The following is a 25,929-nucleotide window of genomic DNA, read 5'->3' as shown; positions in this document are numbered from 1 at the left end:
AAAGGAGGGTGCAATAGAACTAGTGGGTGGGAGATTAAAGGGATTTGTCATTTGTGTAGATATGGGAAATGTGTTAGGTTCCTTTTGTCCATTAAATGCAAATGATGAAAAATATGAATCATCAAAATCAAATTGACCATGAGATGTAAATGCGGAAGGAAAAGATGAAGGAGCACCATAGATTGTTGCAATTTTTATTTGCCTTTTGCTTGAGTTCAAAAAGAAAAATCCATCCTCTTTAGGGCTTATGAATGAAAACTTGATATTGAGTGCTTCTTCATCCTAAGCATCACCAATATCTTGTGGAAAAGAGAAAATAAAATCAAAAGATTGAGAAATAGCAACATGTGTACTTGACATGGAGTGAATGAAGGTGGATGTGGAAAAGATAAAAGAGGTATGGAAGTAGATGATGGTGGTAGAGAGGAAAATGGTTTGTACTCCATGCCAGTTTCCACGTAAGGATGGCTAGTCCATTGTGGAATTTCCATCCTTCCTCCAAAATCATAAGACTGGTGCATTGAATCTAAAGGGGAAAACTCAAATGTACCTTCAATCTATTGTTGAGCTCAATACGTAAGAATGAAATCATATTCGGCTCATAAGATCTTGTATGGTCTGTGGACTCCATCGTAGTTTAAAGACTCTCCAACCATATCGGGTGGAGGAGCAAGCCCACTCCATCACTTGTCTTGATGTGCTAAGTTGGGGAGCATTGTGATGATGAAGGGAGTTACAAGCTCAACCCCCGAGACCTACGGACCGCTTATTGGTCAAGCGTTTTAAGTCGAGCGGCCATGGCTACCTCTCACATAGCCGACATGTCCTCTCTGCCTATGGGATGTAGTGAGCTTACCTTGATGCTTGATCGAGTACCCTCCTCTCCCGTGCATGCCGGTAGCTCCACGATCCTTGAGGCAAGCTCAAGCAACCTCAATCCCTCTCCAACAAGTCCATCCTCCATAGCCGCGCGAGACAAGAGAAGAGTAGAGAAGAGAAGAAGACGAAGAGAGGAGATGGGGAGCTTCTTCTCCTCGATCCCTCACTCTCACACACTCACTCCCTCATTTTCTCACACTCACTCACTTCCTCTCTCAAGCACAAGTAAGAAGGCAAGAAGAAGAGAAGAAGAAGAAGAAGCTTTTTGCCACACATAGAATGAGCTTCTCATTCACTTTTCAAGTTTATATACATGCCCTACTTCCCACGGGTGGTCATCCTCAATTTTTACATGGCCAGCCATGGCCTAGGCCATTTTTCTCCATTCTTTTACTTCCTAGCTAGTCCTACCACCCTTCTAAGTTTACAATTTGCACAGGGTGGAGCGTGGCGCTCTTTTACAAGGATTTGAGAGCGCCTTTGTATTTAAAGGTGCGCTTTCTTGCTTTTAACTCTTCTAGACTTCGGCGGTTGCGCCTTGGACTTTTGGCGGTTGTTCCCATGCTTTTGGATTTTTTTGGACTTATTTTCTTCTGGGCTCCTTCTCCATGCCTGCCCTACGCCTTTTCCTACTTCTCAGATTTTTCTATTTTCCGGCTTTTTTCCTGTTGTAAGTGTTGCAGTAAACATTACCCCCCTCCTAGCCGAGTGGTAGTCCCATGGCACTGATGGGTGGTAGCTTGGAAGGTGGTAGTGTTGGTGGCCGGGTGGCCTTTTGAGTTTGTATTCATGCCCTTGTAGAGGATGGTGTTGGAGGGATTCATCCTTGAAATTGAAAATGGTGTTGAATTGGGTCCCTCCGAAAACGTGTCTTGACAAAGATGTGCTTTGTCTTGACAAAGATCTGCCCTTGAAATTGAAAATGGTGTTGGGGCGGATCCATTGGTTGATGTGCTTTCTTCTTGATACGGCCTGATCTTAACCTGCAAGGCAAAGTTGTGCACTTCTTAAGGGGTGTGTCTGCCTCTCCGTGGTGCGTGCAGTGCACGTGGCAGTGGAATTGGGAGTTGGGTCGAACCTTGGGCAAGCTCACGGTGTTGTCTCACACTTGAGGACCCAGTTCGTGCATCGTCATGGGTGCGGTGCAGAGCTTAGGGTGACAAGTTTGATAGTCTTACCCTTGATGTGCCCTAAGCGTGAGGTGGGGAAGGGGCTAGGTGGAAACCCTAGGTGCAGTGAATGTGGCACTCAAGATGTTTCATGGGGAGCTTAGACCTTTGCTTTTCTCTTTCTTGCATCTTTTTGTCCTCTAGCGTCCTCTTTCTTTTCACTTCTTTTTTTTTTTTTTTCCCTCTTTCTTTCTCTCTCTTTTTCGTTTTTTTTTGTTTTGTTTTGTTTTTGTTTGGATGACTTATTGATCATGGCTGCGACTGGAATACAAAAAGAGTTCTTATGCTGTATTCCTATCATCCTCGGATGGTCCAGAGGTGGCCTCAGGCACTTAGTCAAAAATGCGCGGCTTTGTAGATATTCTTTGATGCTAGCTTTTACCTTCAGAGGTGCTGATGACAAAAAGGGATGGTTACACCTTGTGAAGCGGGTATCGCTCATGTCCTCTAGGATTTTCGTATAGGAGGGGAGTAAGGTCGCCCTCATTATGAGCCTAGCCATGGCGCGACTATGGATGCTTAAGTTGATATAAAAAAAGAGCAGGGGAAGGTGGGCTTACTCAGCTACAGGCTTTTGCTTAAGCAAGAACTTAATGAGCCTAAGGTAATTACAGGTTACTATAAATGCGGGGTTTGGACATGAGGAGAAATCCTCGAGGAAGCGGTTGATGGATGGAAGGATATCTTCCAATCTAAAAACCAAGCATCCCTCGGGAGTCCGTGCATTGACATTGTAGATTGTTGGAAAGTCAAGGGGCCAATGTAGGTTTTTGTCATGTCGACTGCATGTCTACGAGGGTAAGGTATGTAGATGGGGTCGTTCTGCTCTTCAGGAAATGAGCTGCAGAAAGCAGTCCAGGCATCAAAGTTGGTATCCCAAATCCTCCTCTTCCACTTTGGTTGCGCCTCGTAGCCTTGGACGGTCTTGGGAACCCGGTTCACCTTGTCCTGCCAATAATTTGCTGGTTCGTGCCTCCATATGGTAACTACAATGTTTCTCTCCTCTATCCATCTGTTGGTGAGGTCATTAGCCATTCTGTTGATTCTTACCACCGTCTCCAGGTATAGAACACGATCCAAAGCTCGTGGATAAGAAAATGACAGCTCAAATGGTCGTGTTTAGAACTCCTGTTGTCACCATATAGTCAACTCCTGAGACGAGTTGACAGGATGGGGATCCTCGCGTATCGACATGGGCTCTTCAGGGAGTTGCTATGGCTGTACTCTCGCTCTCCTCTGGGCTTGCTCCGCAAGCTCTTGCCTTCTTCCTTGGGCTGCTACCATGTGTTAAGGAATTTGTACCCCTTCTGGCTCTTCCGATGGCAATTCAGGCAGGGGCGGACTGGACTTTCTGTGCTGTTCTTCCTCGAATTCTTACTTAAAGTCCGGTCCCTCTTCTGTGGCTTGCTCTACAGCCGGCTGGTCTTCAGGTGGTGGCTGTTGCACTTGTCCTTCAAACCCTAGTTCCTTGAGCTCGTCAACAGAAAGGCCGGCTTGCCGTAGGTAACTGTATTGTTGTGCCGCAGTAATACCTTTGCCGGTTGGAAGGGTGTTATTTTGAAGGCCGTATCTCAAGGCACGAGATGTCAATTCTAACTTCCTCTTCATTCTTTCCATTGAGTCCTCGCCTTCAACTTGGGTGACATTCAACACCGTGCTTAAGAAGGCTTGTCTCTATGTGTCCGAGTACACTTCAGCAGCCTTTGCTTTTGATTCTGCGAACACTCTTTCGCATTCACTCGCCGCCAAGCGTTCTGTTAGTCCACGCACTCTTTCGAAGTTGTGCCGCTCCCATTGCCGTGCCTTCTCTTCCATCTTTTTCCTTTCCTCCTCCATTTCTCGAGACAGCATTACTACCACCTGTTGCTGCTCATTCACTAAGTCTAGCATTTGCTTCTTCTCCTTATTGCGGTGATTCAACTGCTCTTCTGCTGTTTTCCTTCCTTGTTCCGCAATGGTAAACTACAGTTGTGCCTCTGCAAATCTCTCTGACAGCTCTTCCCGGATCTGCTCACGGCTTTCTAACTCTGCATAATGCAGTCTTCTTTCTATTATTACCATAGCCATGAGAGCTTCCATATCTCTTTTTGTGTTTTCCAAGTTATCTTTCAGCTCCTGCGTGCTTCTTCTTGTGGCATCCTGCCTTTCTTGTTCTAGGACTTGGATCTCTATTTCGAGTCTTCCTTGCTTCTCTATTTCATACCACAGCCAGAACACCAGGGCGTCCTCTTGCTCTTGACGTTGCTCTTTCGACTCCTGGCTTTCTTCCTGCCGGTGCTTCTCCAAGCGAGCGGTCCTTTCCATTAGCTCATCATACTTCTGAATTAACATTTTCTGACTCTTTAGACGAGCTAGTAAATCCTGTTCTTCCTCCTCCGATCTTCGCCTCAAATGATCCTCATTCTCTTGAGCTTCCTTGGTCTTGGCATCCAACTGTTCTTTTAGGGCTTTAAGCTCTTTTTGATGATCTGCGGCTTTCTTGGACACATTGAGTCTCAAAGCTGCCGAGGTTTCGTTCGTCAGCCGCTTTCTTTTCCTCTCTGACCTTGCTCAATTGAGTGAGGAGTTCAGCCACATATGCGTCGTAGTCTGCTATTGGTGACATTGTGAGAGGGGCCGTAGTGGTTGATGCTTCTAGCTTCTGCCACTTAGGGTCTTGCCGTGATTCTACATCTGCTGCGGCTAGCCTCTTTGTTCCTACTTCGGGGGTAATCTCCGCCACTTTGTTAGCTAGGAGTTGTATCATTGCCATTAATTGAGTCGTGTCCACAGTTGGCATCGACTCCTGTGTCGCGGTGGGTGTGGCTTCAGTTGGGAGTGGCACAAGGGAAGAGGGGAGGGGGTTGCAGTGGGGCCTTGCCCTTTCCTGCAACCACTGGGGCTGTTTCTACACTGCCACCAACTCCAGCCTCATGATGCGGGCTCTTCTCTTCCGCAGCTTTCTTCCTCCTCATTTCTTCAGCTTCATCTTCAGCTCTTCTCTTCCTCTCCTCCTCGGCTCTTCTTGACTCTTCTCTGATCCTTTCAAATTCTTCCTCTTCTTTTTTCCTTTGTTCCTCCTCCATTCTCTTGGACTCTTCTTGTGCTCTTTTCAACTCAGCTTTCTCTTCCTTGCTTAACTTTTCCTTCTTCTGTTTTTGGATCTTGACAGTCTTCGCCTTTTCTTGTGCCCTAGCTTCGGCTTGAGTGGATGGTGCTTCAGGCTCTTCTCTGTCACTAATGGTGCATTCATTGGATCTGTCTTCCTCACAGTGCATTGGTTGGGAGGGTGCTACTATCTCTTCAATTCCCCCTGCGTCCTTGGTGGCCTCGTGAATAATGGTAGTCAGTACATCACCGTATCTGATGGTAGAAGCCTTGGCAGAGGACTTCTTGCGGGCTGATCTTGCTGTAGAGGCTAGGGACTCTCCTCCAGTTGTGCTGCTGCACCCGTAGCAAGGGCCTTTGCTGCTGTCTCGATGGTCTTTATGACGAACCCGCTCCAATCCACTTCCTCAGGGGACCCTGCCACTATGCTTTCCAACACCGGGACACTGATCTTGTTCATCAAAGCATTGTATCTCTGTCCTAAAAAGAGAGCGTGGACCATCTTTGCTTGCATCTTTACTTCCGGGTTTGGGATGTCTGCCAAACTTACTCCATCCATTGTGTGCACCTCACTCCTGTTCATCCCCAGCATGGCATGTACGTCTCTTCTATGATGCTTCACAGCCTTGGGGGCCAAGCCAAGGGCCTTCTCCATCACTTTAGCGTTAAGCGGTATCCCCACTTGGTGGGCAATATCCCCTCTTTTTACTGTCACTGTGCCACAGTTCCTACGAGCATCAAAACTCCTCAGGAACTTTGCTCATGCACTGTAATCCACCTCTTGTCCCACTTTCTCCACATACTTCCGGAGAGTACACTTGTCTACCAGCTGCTTTACTGCTGGCTCCTCTAGGATGGCTTCGTCCAAGTTTAGAGTGTGCTTGAAGGTGAACTGATTAAATCCTTGTGTCTCCACACCTATCTCGTACTTGGCTTGTTCTTCTTCCGTGAACGGAAGCTTACCGCCTTTTTCCTGTCCTGCCATTGTGGGTACCTGCCATGCAACAATACCCATAATTAGTATTGATGGGGTAGGCAAGACTAAATTATGGCATTATGAAAGAATTGAACAATTAGAAAGGCTGCACAAGAACGTGAAATTTGAGAAATAACAAACTGAAAGAAAAGACATGAATTTTCCAAGTGCGCTTTGCTCTTAAGTTTTTATGCGTAGTTCAACTCTTCATTATGTTTTTCCTTTGTGTTATATTTTCCTGATCACCTTACCCCCTGGCCCTCGTGGAAAGATGAAAATCCTTCCTAGGATTGAATAGGACGAGGCAAGAGCGTTAAAGCACAGCGTGGTGTGTTTAATTTGACAAAGCCACTGGTAGAAATTTGGGTTGTATTCCAATTGGGCATGACGGTCAAGTTCATGTGGTCTAATGGATGCTTGCGTGATATACGTTAGGACATCGTGTAGCACATCACCAGATTTGAGGCGGCTAGCAACGTGTAGCTCTTCTTCTGTAAGGACTTAGTCGATGTAAGGATGGGCCAATAAATGGTTGTCATGCAGTTTGTTACGCAGGATGGCCATAACCCTAAAAGAAGTAGGAGCTACGTACGTGGGTCATATTCCGTAGCCTTGATTGCGCGTCTTTGCTCGGCATTCGTCATAATTTGGCAACCTTTCCGCTCCCATTGGAGGCGTAAGGCGTACCATCGCTGTAAGAATGAAGAGGTAGAGTTTGCAAGACTCACGAGCTCTTCAAGCTCTTGGATTGGTGCAGAGCCGGTAGGTTTTCGGTATGAGGTCAACATCATGCCGATGATTGCTTACTCCTTTGAGACTTCACCGCTAGTGATAAGCTCAGCTGCAACCTTGGGGAATTCGATGGTCATGAGCTCGTACTCTTTCCAGGTGCATGGTAAAGCACGGACTTCAGAAGCAAGTGGCTCATCAAGAAGGCCAAGGTCTAGCCGCTCATAACTTCGGGCGAAGGTCGTGAATGTGTTGTCCAGCATTTTAATGCAAGTAACCAAGTCAACACTTGAATTGGCAGCAAGGTCCTTGGCCATAGCAAGAAATGAGCGTCGCTCATGAAGGCCTAAGACTTGCTGGTGGCTGCAGTGAAATAGAACTAGATGGATGCATTAGCGATGATGTTTTGCTAGATTGCTCCTTGGGATGAGCATCTGCTTGAAAGGCTAGTTGTGTGTCTGCGGCTTGGAAGACGTGCAATCTTCATCGTGAGCTGCTTTGAGCATGCAAGAGTCGGTCGCATTAGATGATTGCGGGACATCTAGCTACTGCGTAAGTTGACAGGTTTGTGAGATCTCGAGAGACATAGTGGGTTCAGGTTGCACGGGATTGGTTGGTCGAGTGCCTAGAGACTTTACTTTGGCATCAGTAGTGGCTGGTTTAGAGCCAACGGGTTGCGGCTTTGGCCGATAGATGGGCTTAGGTTTTGGGGCTTCAGCCTTTGTGGTTGTCATAGATTTGACAGCTTGGGTCTTAGGTATGGCTGGTTGTTTAGTGAACACGTTGCTTGAAGCAGGTGTGGCCGTAAGCTGTTTAAGGGGTTTGTTCTTAAGGACTGATGTCTAGGGCACCCAGATCCAGCTGTTGCCCTCACAGTATCCTTGAGTACATAATAGGGTTATGGGGACCCATCGCGGCTTAAGGGTGTGTTTACGGCTTTGGCATCTAGGTTGCTTTCTAGGCTTTGCATGAGAGTTCCTAGGTTTGCAGGGTCGCGTTTGCTTATTGTGGGAATGGTTCGCTTTGATGTTTAGGTACCCATTGAAATGTAGGTTGCTTAACCTTAGGAGTGGGTTTGGTGGGGTGGTGTTTTGTGGACTGAGTGGGGTGTGACACATCAGGAACTCCCTCCTTAGGCTTAGGCATGGTCTTCTCTATTGGTGGAGTGGCGGTCTTGGAGGGACCTGCACTGCCCTTGCTGAAAGTTGTCATGATGTGCACATTTCCTATGGCGAGGTGGATACGCTGCAGGTCGTAATCGACGTAACAATGGGTTTATTTTTTGAAAGTGCGCTCTAGCAGCGACGCCTTGCTCACCTCCTTCGTATTGGGCAACACATAGAAGATGATTGGCAAACTTTCAGACTCAATAGAGACAACGACTTTGCACTTCCCAAGGAGTGCATAGGATTCGTCCCCAAATGGGCTAAGTTTAGCGTTAGTTGGCTGCAATTGGGGTTGACCAATGAGGGTCCAATGAGCATGGGTTAGGATATTGAAGTTAGCTCCCTCATCGATCAAAGCATCAAAAGAATGTGTCTTTTGGGCTGTGGCCATGATTCGTAAATAAGTTGGAGCAACAGCTTCCTCATCATCCTCTATCTCGGTGATGGTTGCGACGCAGACATTGACAGGGGCCTCTATCATAGGGGGCTCATGTAAAGGATGTGTGGGAGGGTAGTACTTCTTCATGCGACTGCCATTGAAAAAGCCTATTCCCTCGCCTTCAGTGTTTCAAGTTCGACATTGCCCGCCGTCCTACTGATGGCACGCACTCTAAAAGGTCCTAATCCTCGGAACTTCATTTTCTGCTTATGGCCCTTCACAGAGTACAACAACACAAGGTCGCCTTGGTCAAAATCACGTTGTTTGACATGCTTGTCAAACCATATCTTTCTTCGCGCCTTTTCACAAATTAGAGCGTGGGTGGCGATGAGTCTAGTTTCAGTGAGGCGTTCCAACTCGATAAGACCGTTAGTCCAAGCGTCTTTCTCTTCCCAACGCTCCTGCACCTCTATCCTCAAGCTAGGGATAACAAATTCAAAAGGCAGGATAGCCTTAGTTCCGTATGTCAGCCTGAAGAGCGTTTGTCCCACAGTCGTTTTATAGACTGTTCGATAGGCCCATAAAGCTGCCATGAGCTTGTTATCCCAGTCGCTCCGAGAAATGGAAACCACCTTTGTGAGCACGTTGACCAGGATCTTATTCGTTGATTCTGCTTGGCGATTGGCTTGGGGATAGTACGGTGAAGACTTCCTATGGATGATCAAGAAGGTTGAGAGCAGGTGGGCAATCAGCTCATTGATGAAGTGGGTGCCTTGGTCGCTCACTATCTCAATAGGGCAACCAAATCTCAAGATGACCTGCTCCCATAAGAACTTCGCTGTGGTCCTTGCGTCGTTCTTCCTTGTGGCTCTTGCTTCAGTCCATTTCGTCAAATAGTCAGTTGCTACGATGATATATCGAGCCTGTGAATATTGGGCCATAGGACTAATGGGTCCGATGAAGTCAATGCCTCATTTCTCGAAAGGTTGTCGTGCTATTACAGGGGTCAATTCCATTTTGTCCTTCCGCACGGAGACCTTGGTCCTTTGGCACTCATCAGAGTGCTTGACAAATCTAGCTGCGTCACGGAATAGCGTGGGCCACCACAGTTGAGACTATAGTACCTTACAGGCTGTCGTGTTTCCATTGAAATGCCCCCTAGCGATTCTGACGTGTGTCTCTCTCAACGTGTTGTGCATCTCATGTTCACACATACACTTGCGTAGCAACCCGTCTTGCCCTAACCTATAGAGTTGGCCGGTAATTAGCTGATAGGTTGGATCTAATCTTGGCCTTCTCGATAGGTCTCTCGGGTAGACCGTGTTCGAGCACGTGGACGATATCGTCAGCCTAGTATGGTGTTAAATCAGCCTTGAATAATTCCTTGTCACTGGACAGGCCAAAGAGATGCGCATCTAGAAGGTCGTCCGTTATGCCTTGTTCAGCGGCTTCACCTGTGGGTATGCGGGACATGTGATCTGCCATGTAATGCTGTTTCCCTTTGCGTACAACCATAGAAAAGTCAAACTCTAGAAGAAGCAATAACCATCATGCAATGCGTCCTGTAGCGCAAGGCTTGTTCACTAGATAGAGCAATGCTTGATGGTCAACAAGAAAGGTGAAGGGTGTGGCCAAAAGATAATGTCTAAATTTCTTAATGGCAAACACCATGGCTAGCCCCTCCCTTTCCGTAGTGGAATAGTTCATCTCCGTGGCAATGAGATGCCTGCTAGCAAAGCTCACTGGGTAATGAAGGTTGTGTTCGCCAGGTTGGCACATAACAACTCCAATGGTAAACTTAGATGCATCTATATGCACATGGAGTTAATCTGGGGCTCATAAGATAGGTGCGGTGGTAAGAGCCTTTTTCAATTCTTTGTAAGCACGTTGGCATTTTTCCGTCCACTCGAATACAATTAGCGGCTTGTACAATGGTCTTGCAATTAGTGCATAATTCAGTACAAAGTGCCGATAGTACCCTGTGTGACCTAAGAAGCACTGAACACCCTTACAATTGTTAGGTGGTGGCAAGTCGACAATAACCCTGATCTTCGAGAAATCAGTGGCGATGCTGTTCTTGGACACCACGTGCCCTAGGATGCATCTGTGTTTCACCCAAAATTGGTACTTCAGGGGGTTCAATGAGAGATTATAAAGTCGATACCGCTCAAAGACTGCCCATAGTTTCTCTTAGTGTTCCGCCCAGCTAGAGTGTACTCATAGATTGTCCACAAACACCTCTAGCTCATGTCTGAGCATGTCTTTGAAGATCGTGCACATCAGGCGTTGGAAGGTTGCGGGCGCGCTTATTAGCCCAAAGGGCATAACGATGTAGGCGAATACCCTCCACTCTGTAGCGAAGGCAGTCTTGTGGTTGTCGGGGTGTACTCGCACTTGATTGTAGCCTGAGAAGCCGTCCAGAAAACTGTAGGCTTCTTTACCTTCCACCCTCTCAAGCATGTGCTCGGTCTATGGCAATGGGTAGTTCTCTCTCTTTGTAGCGGCATTGACTTTCTTATAGTTGACGCACACTCGGATCTTTCCGTTTTTCTTCATAACGATCACTATTGGTGATACCCAGTCCGTGTGCTCTATTTCGTAGATGAATCCTGCTCTCATGAGTTTATCAATCTCCTCTTTTACTGCATGGGCATGCTTTGGATTCATGGGATAAGGGCGTTGTTTTACAAGGACAGTGTCAGGGACCATAGGGATATTGTGGGTCACAACCCTAGGGTCGACTCCCTTAAATTCATCCAGAGACCAGACAAACAAGTCCACATACTCTCGTAGGAGAGCAACAAGGCTAGCCTCCTCATCCTTGGTCAGGTCGTCCGCTATGAATACAGGTCGAGGCTTCTCACCTTTCCCTATCAGGTTGACTTGCTTAACCTTGGCGGGTCCTTCAATAGGCTCGCTGGTTTGGCCCTACCTCTTTGCTCCTAGCAGGACCACCACTCTGTCACCCTTCTTGAACTTAGTGAAGCCTTTGGGTAGGTCCTGCAGTTTCTTTTGTCGTTCTGCGTTTGACTCTTTTGTTCGTTTCTTTCTTTCCTCCTTTAACCGATTGCGTATTAGGTGGACCTGCAAGTCCCCCTTGGTGCGTTTGGTTTTGGATGGCATGGGTATTTTAGGGTCGCTCTCCGTACTGACTTTAGACTCCGAGTTGAACTCACAGCCCTCACTGGAGGAAGAAGTCTCTCCGGGTGGTCGTAGTTCAGTAGGTGCGTCTGTCCTAAACACAGGTACCACTGGTGGTTGGGCAATTCCAACCTGCTCATAATCCACTATCCCTATGCGTTCCAATCAAGAGTGATCGCAATCCAATATCATAACTCCTCTCTTGATCTCATATGCATTCCTTTCTCGGGTCCTGAAGTCTGCTCATATCTGCTCTATCACCCTTCCATCAGTATCGTACTCCACAGTATCCATTTCCTCCTCTCTCTCCTCACTGATGGAGGGACAATCCCCATTCATCGTCAGAACCATCACTCCCTGATTGCTCGTCGTCTCCTGGGTTTTCCTTTTTAGCCTCTTTCTCGTCGGTGACTAGAGCCCAATTGTATAGCAAGTTTGGGTCGTGAACTTTGGTCCACTTCCACTTGTGCCTGTCAAATACTCCAGGGTTTCCTAGAGTTCTAGCTTATTACTTGGGACATGGAAAGTGACAGGTTTGGGCTGACCACACGCACTCCTTGCCATCATGCAGAGTGGTATTGAGTGTTCCTCATCTGGCGTGCACATGGCTTGTGCGGCTTTCTTATACTCCTCATCGTTTGAGAATGGGAGATCGATGGTTGCAAGGACATGCAACCAATCTCGCTCATCCTCAGGGTAGGGGATACACTTGGTCAGCGGCCCATACGATGTGGTTGGTTGCGGGTCACCCCTCAATGTGGCTGAGATGGCATCTAGATCAACAGGTGTTGTCTTCCAGGTATCCATCTCCACCCTTACTGCTTTCTTCCGATTTCCTAAGAAGATTAGATCATTGCCCCAGTCCTTGATGACTTGTGCATTCCTCATCCAGGGTTGGCCTAGCAGGATATCGTAGTCCACTCCCTTCATAACAATGAAGTGTACAGAGAATTGGACACCTGCAATCTTCACCGGCCAATTATTTAAAACTCCGAACGGCCTTACCTTCATTCCATTTGCTAATGTGACATTGAACCTAGCAATCTTGACGGGAGGGTTTTCCCAGGCCTGCAAGATTGTGTGGCTCAAGACACTAACCCCTGCGCCCGCGTCTACGATTTCTTTCTGTTAGCAGAGTATTTGCCAGCTCATGTGTGAGTCTGAGCTTGATCTGGGCTGGGCATTTTTATTAGGTATTTTAGGTTTTTTTCTGGTGTGGCATTTTATGCCAGTGGAGCATTTTATGCACCAGTCGGCCAGCTTTAATGCTGTCCGCGACCAGCATTATTGCTCCCCACTTTTTCAGCCTATTTATACTCAGTGGCTCCTCCTCAGTCAGTCACTTCATTTTCACCATCTGCAGACTCTGTGGAGAGAGGAGCCAGTGCCAGTGCCCACGCAGCCAGTGACTCACTGTTGTATGCGACTGTCTCGTGTTCAGATATATGGATTCCATTTCCCGTGCATACATCTGAGTTCTCATCTGTATCGTGTTCTTTTCTTTTCTCTTTTTGTCTTGTGTTTCAGCAGTTTATTTCAGCACATGTTTATGCTTCCACCGCTGCTCCACTTCTGACATGGTATCAGTTTTCAGGATTTGTGTTTCTGCTGTGTTTTCTTGCTGATTTCAGGACTGTTTTGTACCCCTACTGATCAGACGACTGCTGTCGCAGCTAGGCGACCTGTTTTGGGGCTGTTTTCAGCCTGCGTTTTTTGCAGTTTTGCCATCGCCTGCTGCCTACGCACCCTCTGCTGCCTGCGTTTTTCATCTGCAGCTGCTGGCGACAGTTTTCTACCTGTTTTTCTCCAGTTTACAGCCTGCGTTTTGCTGGTTCAGCGTCTCTCGTGGCTGGGTGACTGTTACTTCAGGCCGTTTTTGCTGTTTTTGGCAGTTTTTGACTGATTTTTTAACTTTCTGCAGCAGATTTTGTCTTCTATTGATCAGATTTTGGGTTATATTGCATGTGAACTCTCATTTTCTGTAGTCTGTGCTTGTGTTTTGGCTGTGTTTCCTCTCTAAATTCCATCTCTTCTCTACTTCTCTCCTTATCCTCTCCATATGGCTCCTCCGTGCACTTCCACTGATGATAAGTTACATGGACCTGATTATCTCACATGGAGTGCTGTCATGAAAGCTTGGTTTGTGCAGAAGCGGCTATGGTACATCGTCTGTGGAGCTATTGCTCGACCTCTCCGTCCTTCTCCTCTTCCTAAAGACTTTGATGAGGACAACCATGAGGAAGCGGTGTTCACATGGGACTCGGACGATGCCCGTGCTTACTCGGCATTGCTTCGGTGTATTTCTAAAGCGGTCTTACCGGCGGTTACCTCCTGTAGGACATCTCCTGAAGTATGGCAGAAGTTGCCGCAGATGTACGAGGCACCTTCCACCATGCGGGCCGTCACACTTTATGGCCAGCTCCAGCAGATGAAGTTTGAGCCGAAAGATACTCTTCAATCTTTTCTTCTTCGTGTTCTGCAGATACAGGACCAGCTTCGGCACATGCAATCTGCTCTTCCCGAGGTGCATCTTGTCGGGACGGTCCTCTACAAGCTCCCCCCGGAGTTTGATGGAGTGGCCAATGCTTTGCGGGCGCAGACATCATCGACTCCTGTCAGTTTTACACATATGACCTCGATGCTTCTTGAGCATGAGGCATCCTTGAGATTACAGGGGCGGCTTCCGGCACATTATGGAGGTGAGGCTTATGTAGCTTCAGAGAGGGGTGACGGGAAGAAGAAGTCGAAGGCCCAATGTTACCACTGTGGCAAGAAGGGACATTTGCGGAAGGACTGCAAGAAGTTAGCGGCTTCCAGGAAGACGGAGCAGAAGACGAAGCGGGATGCTGACTCTACCGATGAGTCCTCTCCTTTATCAGACTCCGACTCCGATCCTCCGACCAAGGTGAAGTCCAAGGCGCGGAAGGGATCCTCTTCTTTGGATTGCGGGAAGGGCTTGGTGGCCCCTTCCTCGGCTGCTTTCTAGTGGTGGTGATGAGGTCATCCCTCACGACTCTCTTGTGCCAGAGAGGGAGTGTGAGCGGGTGTTCAGATGGGGCAGCCACGCCTCATCTATACTTTTATACATGTGCACAGGTTCCAGAGAGGGACGTCCCTGACGCATCGACTTCAGTCTGGCGGAATCAAATCCTGGAGCTGGGATTGACATCCTGGTTCATGCTGAGCTGGTTATCTGACAGAGAGCGGGAGGCTTTCGTCTGGAGCTCACATGAGGGGACACTTTGGCGGTCTGGCCAAAGGCAGGGAATCCATGGTCACCTATGTTCAGGGGCATTTTTGACAGGATGGTCTTGTATGCTACTGCGAGACATTAGTGATGGACACAGAGACATGCTATGATCTTCTCTATTTTCAGGTGTTTGGTACGATCGACATCGACATCAGGTTCTTTCCGAGGCACCTTGGTGGTGGCTTGATCACCCACTGCTTGGGTATCCATGGTTCTACTTGGTGGTTCTATGTTGTATAGTTTCTGATCCCTTTTCATTGTACTATTGTATTGTATCAGATCACTCATGATCTGAGAGAGGGTGTTAGCAGAGTATTTGTCAGCTCATGTGTGAGTCTGAGCTTGATGTGGGTTGGGCATTTTTATTAGGTATTTTAGGTTTTTTTCTGGTGTGGCATTTTATGCCAGTGGAGCATTTTATGCACCAGTCGGCCAGCTTTAATGCTGTCCGACCAGCATTATTGCTCCCCACTTTTTCAGCCTATTTATACTCAGTGGCTCCTCCTCAGTCAGTCACTTCATTTTCACCATCTGCAGACTCTGTGGAGAGAGGAGCCAGTGCCAGTGCCCACGCAGCTAGTGACTCACTGTTGTATGCGACTGTCTCGTGTTCAGATATATGGATTCCATTTCCCGTGCATACATCTGAGTTCTCATCTGTATCGTGTTCTTTTCTTTTCTCTTTTTGTCTTGTGTTTCAGCAGTTTATTTCAGCACATGTTTATGCTTCCACCGCTGCTCCACTTTTGATACTTTCCGCATCATGTCTCCTAGGGCCAGGATATGTAGCATAGCGTGCATCTCGGTGCCCTTCCAAAAAACATTTACATACAGAGATTTAGGCATTGAGTGCAGCGTCAAGCTCGGTATCTGTGTGAGTGTATCATGCTCATGTAGATCAGCAACAATTTGCTCAGTTGGTTCTTCCACCCAGTGCTTCAGTTCCAGCCAAAGCGTCGGATGCTGCCTCAGCAGGTCTTTTAGGATTAGGGTTATTGGGGTGGTTACTAATGTCGTGAGGAGGTTACTTGTCATTTGTCTCTTCTCCATTCCCACACCTTGGGCTTCCTTTACCCACTCCTTGACCTTTTCAATCGCTTCTAATTGGCTCTTCGGACGGGGGTACTCCCCTACTTTAGCACTCCCTTTCTCGGCTCTTCGGACAGGGGTACTCCCCTACCTTAGCACTCCCTTTCTCTGCTGTTTTCAGAGTGGTGGTTGTAGCCCCAGCATTAGTTACCTTCCTGTCACTCACTAGCGCCGTCTCTCTGTCAGTTTTGAGAGTGATCTTAGCGTCGGTTTTCTTTTTTCGCTGCCTACGACTCTTCTTCCCTATTGAGGCAGCATCTAGGTTGCTAGGCCCAGGCAATGATATGCCAGCTTGCCGCGTTTGTGCACGTGTCATGACATGCGGCGGGATGGGTGTATCCTCGCTGTCGAATATCTCAACGCCAAACAGCCCCAAAGGTATTGATGGTACATTGTCTGAGCTCGAGGACGGCTTTTGTCTAGGGTATTCCGTGAAGAGATGGGTGATGCCGCACTCAGTACACCTGAGATCAACTCTCTCCCTATTAGCCTGCTCTTTTTCTGGGCATCGTGTCGATATGTGACCAGGGTGACCACAAGTCCAGCACGTGACTAGGTCTTGGGTTGGCCCTGAAAAACCTCTGCCTCTTCCCCTTCCTAACGCCATCATCGGCACTGGTCGATAGTCCATGATGACCGGATTACCCTCTTCATCATACGAGATGTAAGGGTTCACATATGACGACTCGTCATTGGGCTCTTCCGCGTAGTGGATGGGAGCGTCACTCGGTGGATGTGTCATGAAGGGTCCAGGCGGTCTGGGTATGCTCGTGGGATTGATCTCTAATCTAGGAACGGCCAGTTTTGCATCATTAGGTGTTGGAAGGGCCAATGGGGCTCGTCTTCCGAAGAAGTTAGGCGGCCTATTCCCATAGTATGGTGAGTTGTACTACTGTGCGTAAGGAAACCTTCTTGGCAATCAACAATGCATTGCGTCGTGGCCAAATCTTCCGCAATTTGCACAAGGCCTGGATCTTGGATCGTGGCACTTGGCAAGGATGTGGTTGTCTCCACAGTGCACACGCTAGACATGCGGTCTAGTGGGTCTCTTTACCAACTCTTGCAATCGTGCTAGCTCTATCTTGACTTCGGCTAGCTCTTGGTCCTGTGTTGTGCTCTTGTCCTTATCCTGCATGTCAGGGGCTGATCTCTCACTATAGGTTGTGGCTTTCTCTGTGGTTCTTTGGCTAGAGCCATCTCGATTCGAGCTTCTAGCACTTCTCTCCCTAAGCTGGTCATCTACCCTTATTGCCTTATTGAAAACCCTAGCGAGCACATTTCTCTGCAAGCTCGAGTTTCTTGCTAGTGCCTTGTAAAGTTCCTCGTTGTGGATTCCGTTTATAAAAACGGTAGAGACCGCTCTCTCGTTTGGTCGTTCGTTGGTAGGGATTCTCTTAAACAGCTATGTATATGAGTGACGTAGTCTCTAATGTCCTCTTTGTCCTTCTGATTGACATTTATCAGTCGGACTATGAGGTTGTCCGAATACCCTATCTCTGAAATCTCTTGATGAAGAGATCCTTCAGGCGATTGAAGTTCGTTTGCTCTGCTGTGTCTAGACTGGTGTACCACGTCCTTCTCTTATCACCCAAGCAAAGCCCAAAAGCCTGCGAGCGTTGGGCGAGGTCCGTGAGACCGTTGGCTTCGTAAACCTGCTCAAACTGCTCCACGAAGCTATAAGGGTTGTTGCTGGGCTGGTACTTGTGCAGTTGCTTGGCCACTGCAGGGATCTTGTTGTGGCTCTTCGCTCCCTGCGTGACTCCTAAGCCTGTGAGCAAAGAGGTGGCTAGCGCTCTTGCACTTTGTTCTGTAGTTGTGTTGTCTATGAGCCGCTTGGTGACAAGCTTGGTTAGCGTCAGGTCTGCCTCTAGCTCCCTCTTCCTCTCTGCGTTCGGCCCTGTTGTGGCTTTACCAGCTAAGGCTGGAATGCGTTGTGTCTCGTGCACCTCTAAGTCTTGCTGCAATTTCCTCGTCCTTTGCTCGCGGTTATATGCTGTCATGCTCTGCAACGCTTTCCTAGTTGCCTTCCTCTCTTCCTCAAGGCTCGTAACTACTTCCTTGATTGGTCTGCCGTGGATCACGGTCCTTGTTAGCCGGTCGTATTGGTTGACCATACGCTGCAATTCGATTGGGAACTTGCCCAAGTCCAACTGGTTATCCTCTTGGTCTGCATCTGCTCCCGACATTTCTGCAGCCTCTCGCTCCACCCGGTTGTCGATCAGTCCAATCAGCTCGAATAGCGACTTGCCCTTAATCTTGTTGTCTTCAAACTCTTCGGGGTCTTCAGGGTCCTATTAACGGGGCCCTGTGGCACCCAGCTACGTCTCAGGGTCTGCTCCTACTAGTGGGTTATTTGAATTATTATGATTCTACGTGAGTTCCTTGTTATTGAAAGCAGCTGTCAATTTTATTCACACTTGTGTTTAGTACTTTCCAAAGTACAGTGTCAAATCATGCTTTCTCCCCTTTAGTGCACTTTAAATGATGAAATTAGCATGGGGTGCGAATGCAAAATGAACAATGTAGTTCTTACTTTTTTCCCTTTTGTTCGTAGCCTAATATGGCTCGAAGCGCATTTCTTGGTTATCCTCTCGTATTGTCTAGGGTCTATGCTACACACTCTACACCCCGTCAAGGCCGAATTGGAATCTGAGGGTCAGTTTTAGCTCTAAGTCTCGTTTGTTCTATGGCCTGCTACTAGAGGTTGACTCTAGGCTTCCCAGGTGTGGTTTTTCCAAATTTTGGCTTCTGAGAGCCGGGTTAGGTACTCAGGGATGTTTGGGGATGTGTCCGGAGTGGCCTTGGCCTGAGGAGGTGGCTCACCTACCAATTTAAAATGTTTTGCCTTGGTGATCCAATTCCTAGAATCGGACTGCCGTCCGATTTTGGGTGGTCTGACTGTCCGATCGGATTGGGTGGTTCGATCCTAGTCCTGGTCCGATTGGAGTTGGTCCGACTGTCGGTCCGATCGGACGAGTGGGTCTGAGTCTAAAAATGGGTCCTACTGCCACGTGGCAAGGTCCGACTGGCAGAGTCGAACGGTTCGATCGCATAGTTGGTCCGATTGGACCGGGTGGTCCGAGTCTAAGGTGGTGCGTCCGTTTGGACGAGTGGTCCGATTGGTAGAGTCAGACGGTCCGACTCTGAGAGTCGAACAGTTCGAGTTTTCGATTCTGGGAATCAGACACCTGCAGCTTGGTTCGATTGCGTTTGTTGCGGCGCAATTGCGAGGATGCAAGTGACGAATGCTACGTGTGGGGGTCGTGTTACAAGCTCCAACTTTCCAGATCAAACAAGCACAACTTAGAGAAGGTCAAGGAATACCTGGAATGGTTGGGCGACAGCAAAACGACCGGATCGAACCCCTTCTGTACCTGCACTCACACTCTCTCTCTCTCGATGTCTAATTGCAAAATGAGGCCTCCTCTGACCTTTTGAGCCTCTTATTGCCATGCTCAATTCTCCTTCAACCTTATGGTTGCCCCTCTTGCACCCATCTACTCAAGATTTAGATTCTATGCCATTTTCTCCTAGTTTTCAGCCTGTTTTCAGCAGCAAAAAACCCTTCTGTTTTCCCTATTTCCTTGGTCCTAATCCTATCCAATCGTAACAAAAATAAAAAACAGTGGTTGAGGTTGATTTACCTACTTGCCTACTCAACAACAAACCAAAATACTTGTTCCGAAGATCAAACCACCTAAATCTCCTATCTATCTCAAGCACCGGTTCGGGCTGAAAACCCTACCTCTATGCTCGATTCGAAGCGTGCGGCGCTCAAAGCTCGATTCCGTTGGCCCTGACAATGGAACCAAAATGAAGGGAGCTACAAGCTCAACCCCCGAGACCTACGGACCGCTTATTGGTCAAGCGTTTCAAGCTGAGCGGCGATGGCTACCTCTCACATAGCCGATGCGCCCTCCCTACCTATGGGGTGTAGTGAGCTTACGTTGATGCCCAATCGAGTACCCTCCTCTCCCGTGCACGGCGGTAGCTCCACGATCCTTGAGGCAAGCTTAAGCAACCTCAATTCCTCTCCAACAAGCTCCATCCTCCATAGCCGTGCGAGACAAGAGGAGTAGAGAAGAGAAGAACCTTGTGTTGATACCGTGTGAAAAAATACCTTGATGCAAAAACATAAATGAAAGTGTACGACAAAGCATAAACTCAAATGAACATAGTTAGGGTTGACCGTTAGGGTAACTTAGAGACAATGAATAGAATGGAAATCTGAATGAATGACTAAATCTTGAATATACAATGCTCTTGCAACAAACGAACCGTGCAGGAATGAAAACTGTATCCCAAACTCTCGTGTCTTGAGGATTGAGGTAGAGGTGTTGAGCGGGAGAGTGTGTTGTATTGCTGATGTATCCCAAAATGCAACAAGGCAGCCTCTAGATGTCGGACAGTAGCAAATGCTATAGTGTGTGGTTCTGGATTAGAATCGAAGATGCAAAGGTGAGAAAACTGTAAACACAACAAGTTGATGATGGTGTGGTGGATTGATGGTAGCATAAACGTAGGTATGATGACATGGCAGGTTGACAACAGTAAAAACGCTGGGATGATGCCGTGGCAATCTGTGTAGTAGCCATAGATCACAAACACAACAGTTCAGTAGGTTGCTAGCTGTAGACGATGTAGCTAATCAGCAAATGCAGCAAAAATCAATGTAGACTGTGTGATGGAGGTTGGAAACAGGTGCCTAATGGATGCAGACAGTAACGTGCAACTTCGTTTGAGATGTCCTGTGCGAATGGGGTGTGGGCAATGAAGCCAAAGGACCTGAAAATTGCAAAACGAGATTGGATTGAATGGAGGGTAACATGCCTATTTATAGAAAGTTTCAGGATCTTGTACCATGCACCATTTTAAAACTATCTTGAACCATGCATCATTTTAGGGTTTTCGTGAATTAAGCATTTTTGGGGCTGTTTAAGTGGCTAATTCAGCATGTAATGCTTATGTTAGCTCAACACAACCCTCCTGCTTATAAAAATGAGTAACAAGGGTTAAATCCTTGCCATCCTTTGCATGACATTAGGATACCTGCCCTTGCACCATTGGACTTTGTACACATTGCACAACTTGTGCTTGGAACCCAGGTCTCAACTAAGAGTGTTTAATACTATTTTATAGGTATTGTGGGGGAACTTAGGTTCCAACTAAGGTTATCTGATATTCTTTTCTAGGCATCATGGGAATCACCCATCTTGGAAAAGCACTCTTGTTTACATCCTAAGGTGCATTTAGGACATAAAGACCCTTGCATTACATGAGGCCAGAACCAACACATCGACATTGTGGTAACCAATATACGTTGTAGAATTGTTTGAGCATAAAGGCACATTGTTTGCGAAAAGTTGTGAAAGCATGTTTGAGCACAACGCATCCTTGCATATCAAAGATACAAAGTATCGAAAAGATATTTGATATCCAAGCTAGACAAAAGCCTAGGGGTTATTCAATTCCCATTCAGTTGTATCGCTTGAGAAGCAGTAGGGTAATTTTGACTTCTACTAAGTAATGGAGCCCAAGCCCTAAAAGACCCGTGGTAGTATCAGCTCCTGAAACTACTTTAGTTATAAGCTTGACTACCCCACTCACCATTTTCATTGACTAAATGATCACTTCTAGCACTCAAGGATCAAGGTGGGAAGGGGACAATAGAAGGAAGGATTGGAAACCCCCCCCTTGCACTTATGAGATCCCGTAAGCTACCCATGGCGACCCCCTCGGGCTATAAATAAGCTCAAGAGACACCTAATTTACATTGAACTGCATGACATCTTATTATGTTGGGAATAAAGGCCCTCGTGCCTTTAAATGTGCTTGGGTGTGAACACACCCTTAGCACTTGTACTTAAACATATATATCTATCTAAAAACCTAAAGGTACATACTCGTCATTGTACCTAAAATTGTGCACACGCTTTGCTTTGCTCTCTTCCCCACTCTCTCTGTCTTTTCGCACTTAAGGAACTCCAACCCATCACTACAAACTGGTATCAGAGTTGCGGTTGAGGCGTTTGTACTTCTTGGAGTTCGGGCAGGAGTAGACAAGCAGGCATGCAGGTTGTGAGGTTGTTTTCTGACCTATCAAGCACGCGTGAGGTAGTCAGTCGTCAGGCATCTGATGTGTTACCAGTCGGACAGGCGGCTGGTGGGAGTTGTAGTTGTGGCATCAGGCGGCACTTTCTCTTCAATGGGACCAGACGGCGCCTGTAAAGCAGCTGACAAACGAGCTGCACGACGTGACAGGGTGGCGATCTGCATACGCGCTGACAAGCTCAGCAGTTGGCGAGCTGCACAAGCGATGGGACTGGTGGCAGCCTCCACACGCTGTCGACACGCAATGGGACAGCGGGTACCAGGCGGCGACCTGCACGACAGGTCCGTTGACCCGTCGCTCAACCTTTTTTTTTTCCTTTCGAAATTCCTTTTTCTTGAAGTTTCCCTACTAAGGGTTCATGTGTGGAGGCACAACACAAATTTTTGCACAATCCAAGCCCAGAAATTTGGGGCTTTTCTCGAATTTGGGGATCTTAACGTAGAACTGGACAATCTGACTCAGAAATTGCAAAGTCGGTGCACATTTGCTTGGGAATTCAGTGTTTTTTCACATTTTAGTGAAATTCTTTCAATTGAAATTCTTTCAATTTCACTGAAATTAGTGTAGGCAAGACTTGGAAAATTTGGGGGTTTGTCCAGATGTGGTGCGAGCAAGATGCAACAGTGATATCTGTCTTAGAAATTGCAAGAATCTGTGACATTTTGCCTCCGACATTTGGGGTTTTTCATGTACATGCACAAATTGGGCTGAAATTTACCCAATTTTGTTGACATTCATGCACATTGGACCCCATGCAATTTCGGGCTTTTGCAGTTTGGGCAAAATTTGTGCACCATTTGGTCATGTACATGCAGGCTCAATTCCATGCAATTTGGACATCAACACTTGGTAAAATTGGGGGGTTTTACTGAAATTGCTCTATTTTGGCAGAATTGGCCTGTTTTATGCATGACATATTTTTTGAGCACAAAAATTTTGGCTCATAATCCATCCCCAAAATGGAGTTGCAAAGCGTATGAATTGGACCATACAGGATAAGGTCTGTACGATGCTGTCTCATGTTGCATTAACCCATGGTTTTTGGGCAGAGGCTGTTATGACAGCCGTATACTTGATTAATCGGTCACCAAACAGGTCTTTGGGGGGGGGGGGAGTTCCCCAAGAAGCGTGGTCGGGCAAGCCACCTTCATATGCTCACCTGAAAGTGTTTAGCTGCGAGGCTTTTGTGCACAATTCGTAAAGAAAAATGTAGCAAACTTGAGCCAAAGTCCTGTAAATGCATTTTTCTAGGATATGGTGACGAGGGTGAAATGGGGTATAGACTATGGGATATTGAGAAAAGGAAAGTAGTACGTAACAATGATGTTATCTTCTGGGAAGATTGCATGCATAAACAACCTGAAAAGATTGAGGAGGTCCGTAGGGTTGTATTCTTGGAAGAAATACATTTTGGACAGCAAAATGTGCCTGCTGTACAGCAGCCAATACCTATAGTAAATGAACCTGTAAATGCAAAAAATAATGCTGGAAATGATCAGTCAGCTAGTGCCCATGATAATGAGCCACTACATGTGCAAGAATAGCAAGGACAATAAGCTGTTAATGTTGATTTGTAGGCTGAAATGCCAGGACAACAAGCTGAAAATGCTCAACAACCAGCAAACAATGATCATTGGGTTAGGAGATCGTGTAGGGCTACTAGACAACGTGATAGATTCATTCCTGGTGCAAATAATGTGGCTGATTATGTCATGTTGACAGACTGTCGTGAACCGTCTTGCTTCAAGGAAGCAATGGACAGACAGGACATAAAGCCATGTTATCAGAAATGGAATCTCTTGAGAAAAATGACACTTGGGACTTGGTGCAATTGTCTAAAGGCCAGAAAACACTTCCATGCAAATGGGTTTACAAGATAAAGGCATAGTTGTCTCCGTACGTGGTACGGAACGGTCCGTACGGTATAAAGCCACTTGGCTTGCGTCTCCTCGTTTCGCGTTTCTTGCGCCCCGCATGCTGCGTTTCGCGCTTTTCCTGCACTCTTGCGTTTTTTGGTGGGTGGAAAGCCTTGGATACCTCACCCCACCCCCCCTTTTCCAAATTCCAGCCATGCAAAACTTAAAAGGTGCTCCTCTTTGGATTCCTTCCAGGCTCCAGCTTGCAGCCCTCTCTTTGGATTCCCTCTCTCTTTAGACTTTGACGGTTTGAACTTTGAACTTTGATCCTTCTCTCGTCTACAAAAGGTGCTCCTCTCCTCCATGCTTCCACACCAATTCAGCAAGCACTTACAAGTTACCATTCTCATCTTCCTCTTTCCCGCACCCTATCGAAGCATTTGCCATTCTCAAAGAGTCAAATCTCATCTCCCATCCCCTTTATCCCGCACCCTATCAAAGCATTTGCCATTCTCATCTCCCATTCCCTCTCTCTCACTCTTGCTCTTTCAACTTTAACCCACAACTTTACCCCAACCCTCGGGCCTCTCGAGTCTCCCTTCCTTTTAACTTTGAAGACTCAAGTTTCAAGAGTCGAGAGTCGAGACTCAAGCATCTCTCTCTCTCTCTCTCTCTCTCTCTCTCTCTCGGACCTCTTTATTCGTCATCGGCACCATGACTCGTGAGAAGCACGAGGCCTTCAATTTGCATGTGATCCATGGGGAGAGGGACACAAAGAAGTCCAACTCCCACCATTGGATATGCAAGTATTGCGGGAAGCGCTATACAAGTGGTGCAACTTGGCTTCTCCAACATCTTTCCAAGATGGGGGGGCAAGTTGCTCCATGTAAGGAGATCCCTCCAAACATTGCGGAGGAGATTCTCGATAAGATGAGAGGGGGATCCGCAAGAGGAGGAGGAAGTGGCTTATTGGCACCAACTCCTATGCCTACTAACGAGGAAGCATCTAATGTGGGCATATCTTCAACCAATGCAGAAGATGCCTCTACAATTGGTGGTGGGGGCTCCACATCTGCATCCAGCTCCGGTAAAAGACAAAGAGTAGAGGCTCATGCGGTGCCGGAGAGACAATCGTCTCTCTCTCAAGCACCCGGTCATGTATGTGGATCGGTTGCCTTTCTTAGAGAAAGGCAACGACTTGCGGACATTGAAATTGCACGCATGGTGATTGAGTGCAATCTTGCATTCAATGTCCTAAAGCAAGAGCAATGGAAGAATATGGTAAAAGCCATTGCCAATGTGGGTCCATGTGAAGGATGGACCGGTGTCACATACAATGACATGAGGATGAGAAAGATTGATGAAGAGAAGGAGAGGATTGATAGAGCCCTTGATTCTATTCGGGCCGCATGGATAAAATATGGTTGCTTCATTCTCACCGACGGATGGAGTGATTGTAAGAAATGGGGCATCATCAATATACTCGTCTCATGTCCACTCGACATTTACCTTTTGCGGGCTGTAGATACCGGCAAGAGGGGGAGAAAAACGACGGGCGCATTCATCTACCGCCACGTTCGACAAGCTATCATTGAGGTATACATTGCAATTTGTGTTTTAAATTTGTTTCACTTTCTTTCATTATGATAATATCATGATTCATAATTGAAATTTGATTTATACATAACTTGTAATTCATAAATTGTGGTTGTTGGTGGCCCCTCAAATGTAGTGCAAGTTGTTACCGACAATGCATTGAATTATCGGCATATGGGCCGTTTGCTTGAGGCCGAGTTCCCTACCATTGTGTGGACTCCATGCGCAAGTCATTGTTTGGACTTGCTCATGGAGGACATTGGGAAGCTCAAGTGGGTGAAGAGGGCGGTCCGCAAAGCTACATCAATTGTCACATTCTTTACGGTAAAGGTAAAGGTGCTTGCGATGTATCGTGAGCATAGCACACTTGAGTTGAAGGAGCCTTCTTTAACTCGCTTTGCTTACATGTGGTTATTGCTGGAGCGCCTTTATGAGGTGCGGTCCGCCTTGCGCCATACAGTAGTGCCCACTCTATGGAATGAGTGGGATGAGCATAAGAC

The 25,929-nt window shown here is 47.2% G+C and overlaps 1 protein-coding gene across 7 annotated transcripts in view; it reads left to right on the top strand.

Annotated features, from left to right (window-relative positions):
• The window catches only part of LOC148021057 (uncharacterized), a 73,827-nt gene that overhangs the window by 10,264 nt on the left and 37,634 nt on the right, over nucleotides 1–25,929 (top strand). The window contains exon 1 of one of the 7 annotated variants that reach the window (XR_015694664.1): nucleotides 20,912–25,429. The exons of 3 other annotated variants lie outside the window; for them this stretch is intronic. Coding sequence is in view for 3 of the 4 variants with exons in the window: in XM_087698906.1 (XP_087555032.1) it covers nucleotides 24,548–25,429 (882 nt within the window). In the remaining variant the exon portion in view is untranslated. Of the gene's footprint in view, nucleotides 1–20,911; nucleotides 25,430–25,929 lie in introns of those variants that run through there. 3 more of the 7 variants (XM_087698906.1, XM_087698905.1, XM_087698907.1) reach the window with 3 other exon arrangements.

The sequence above is a fragment of the Lygodium microphyllum genome, chromosome 18 (assembly GCF_053477565.2).
Source record: "Lygodium microphyllum isolate KBCC chromosome 18, Lygodium_microphyllum_v1.1.10, whole genome shotgun sequence".
NCBI lineage: Eukaryota > Viridiplantae > Streptophyta > Polypodiopsida > Schizaeales > Lygodiaceae > Lygodium > Lygodium microphyllum.
Note: the sequence above shows the minus strand (reverse complement) of the source record. Positions and strands in the feature narration are given on the sequence as shown.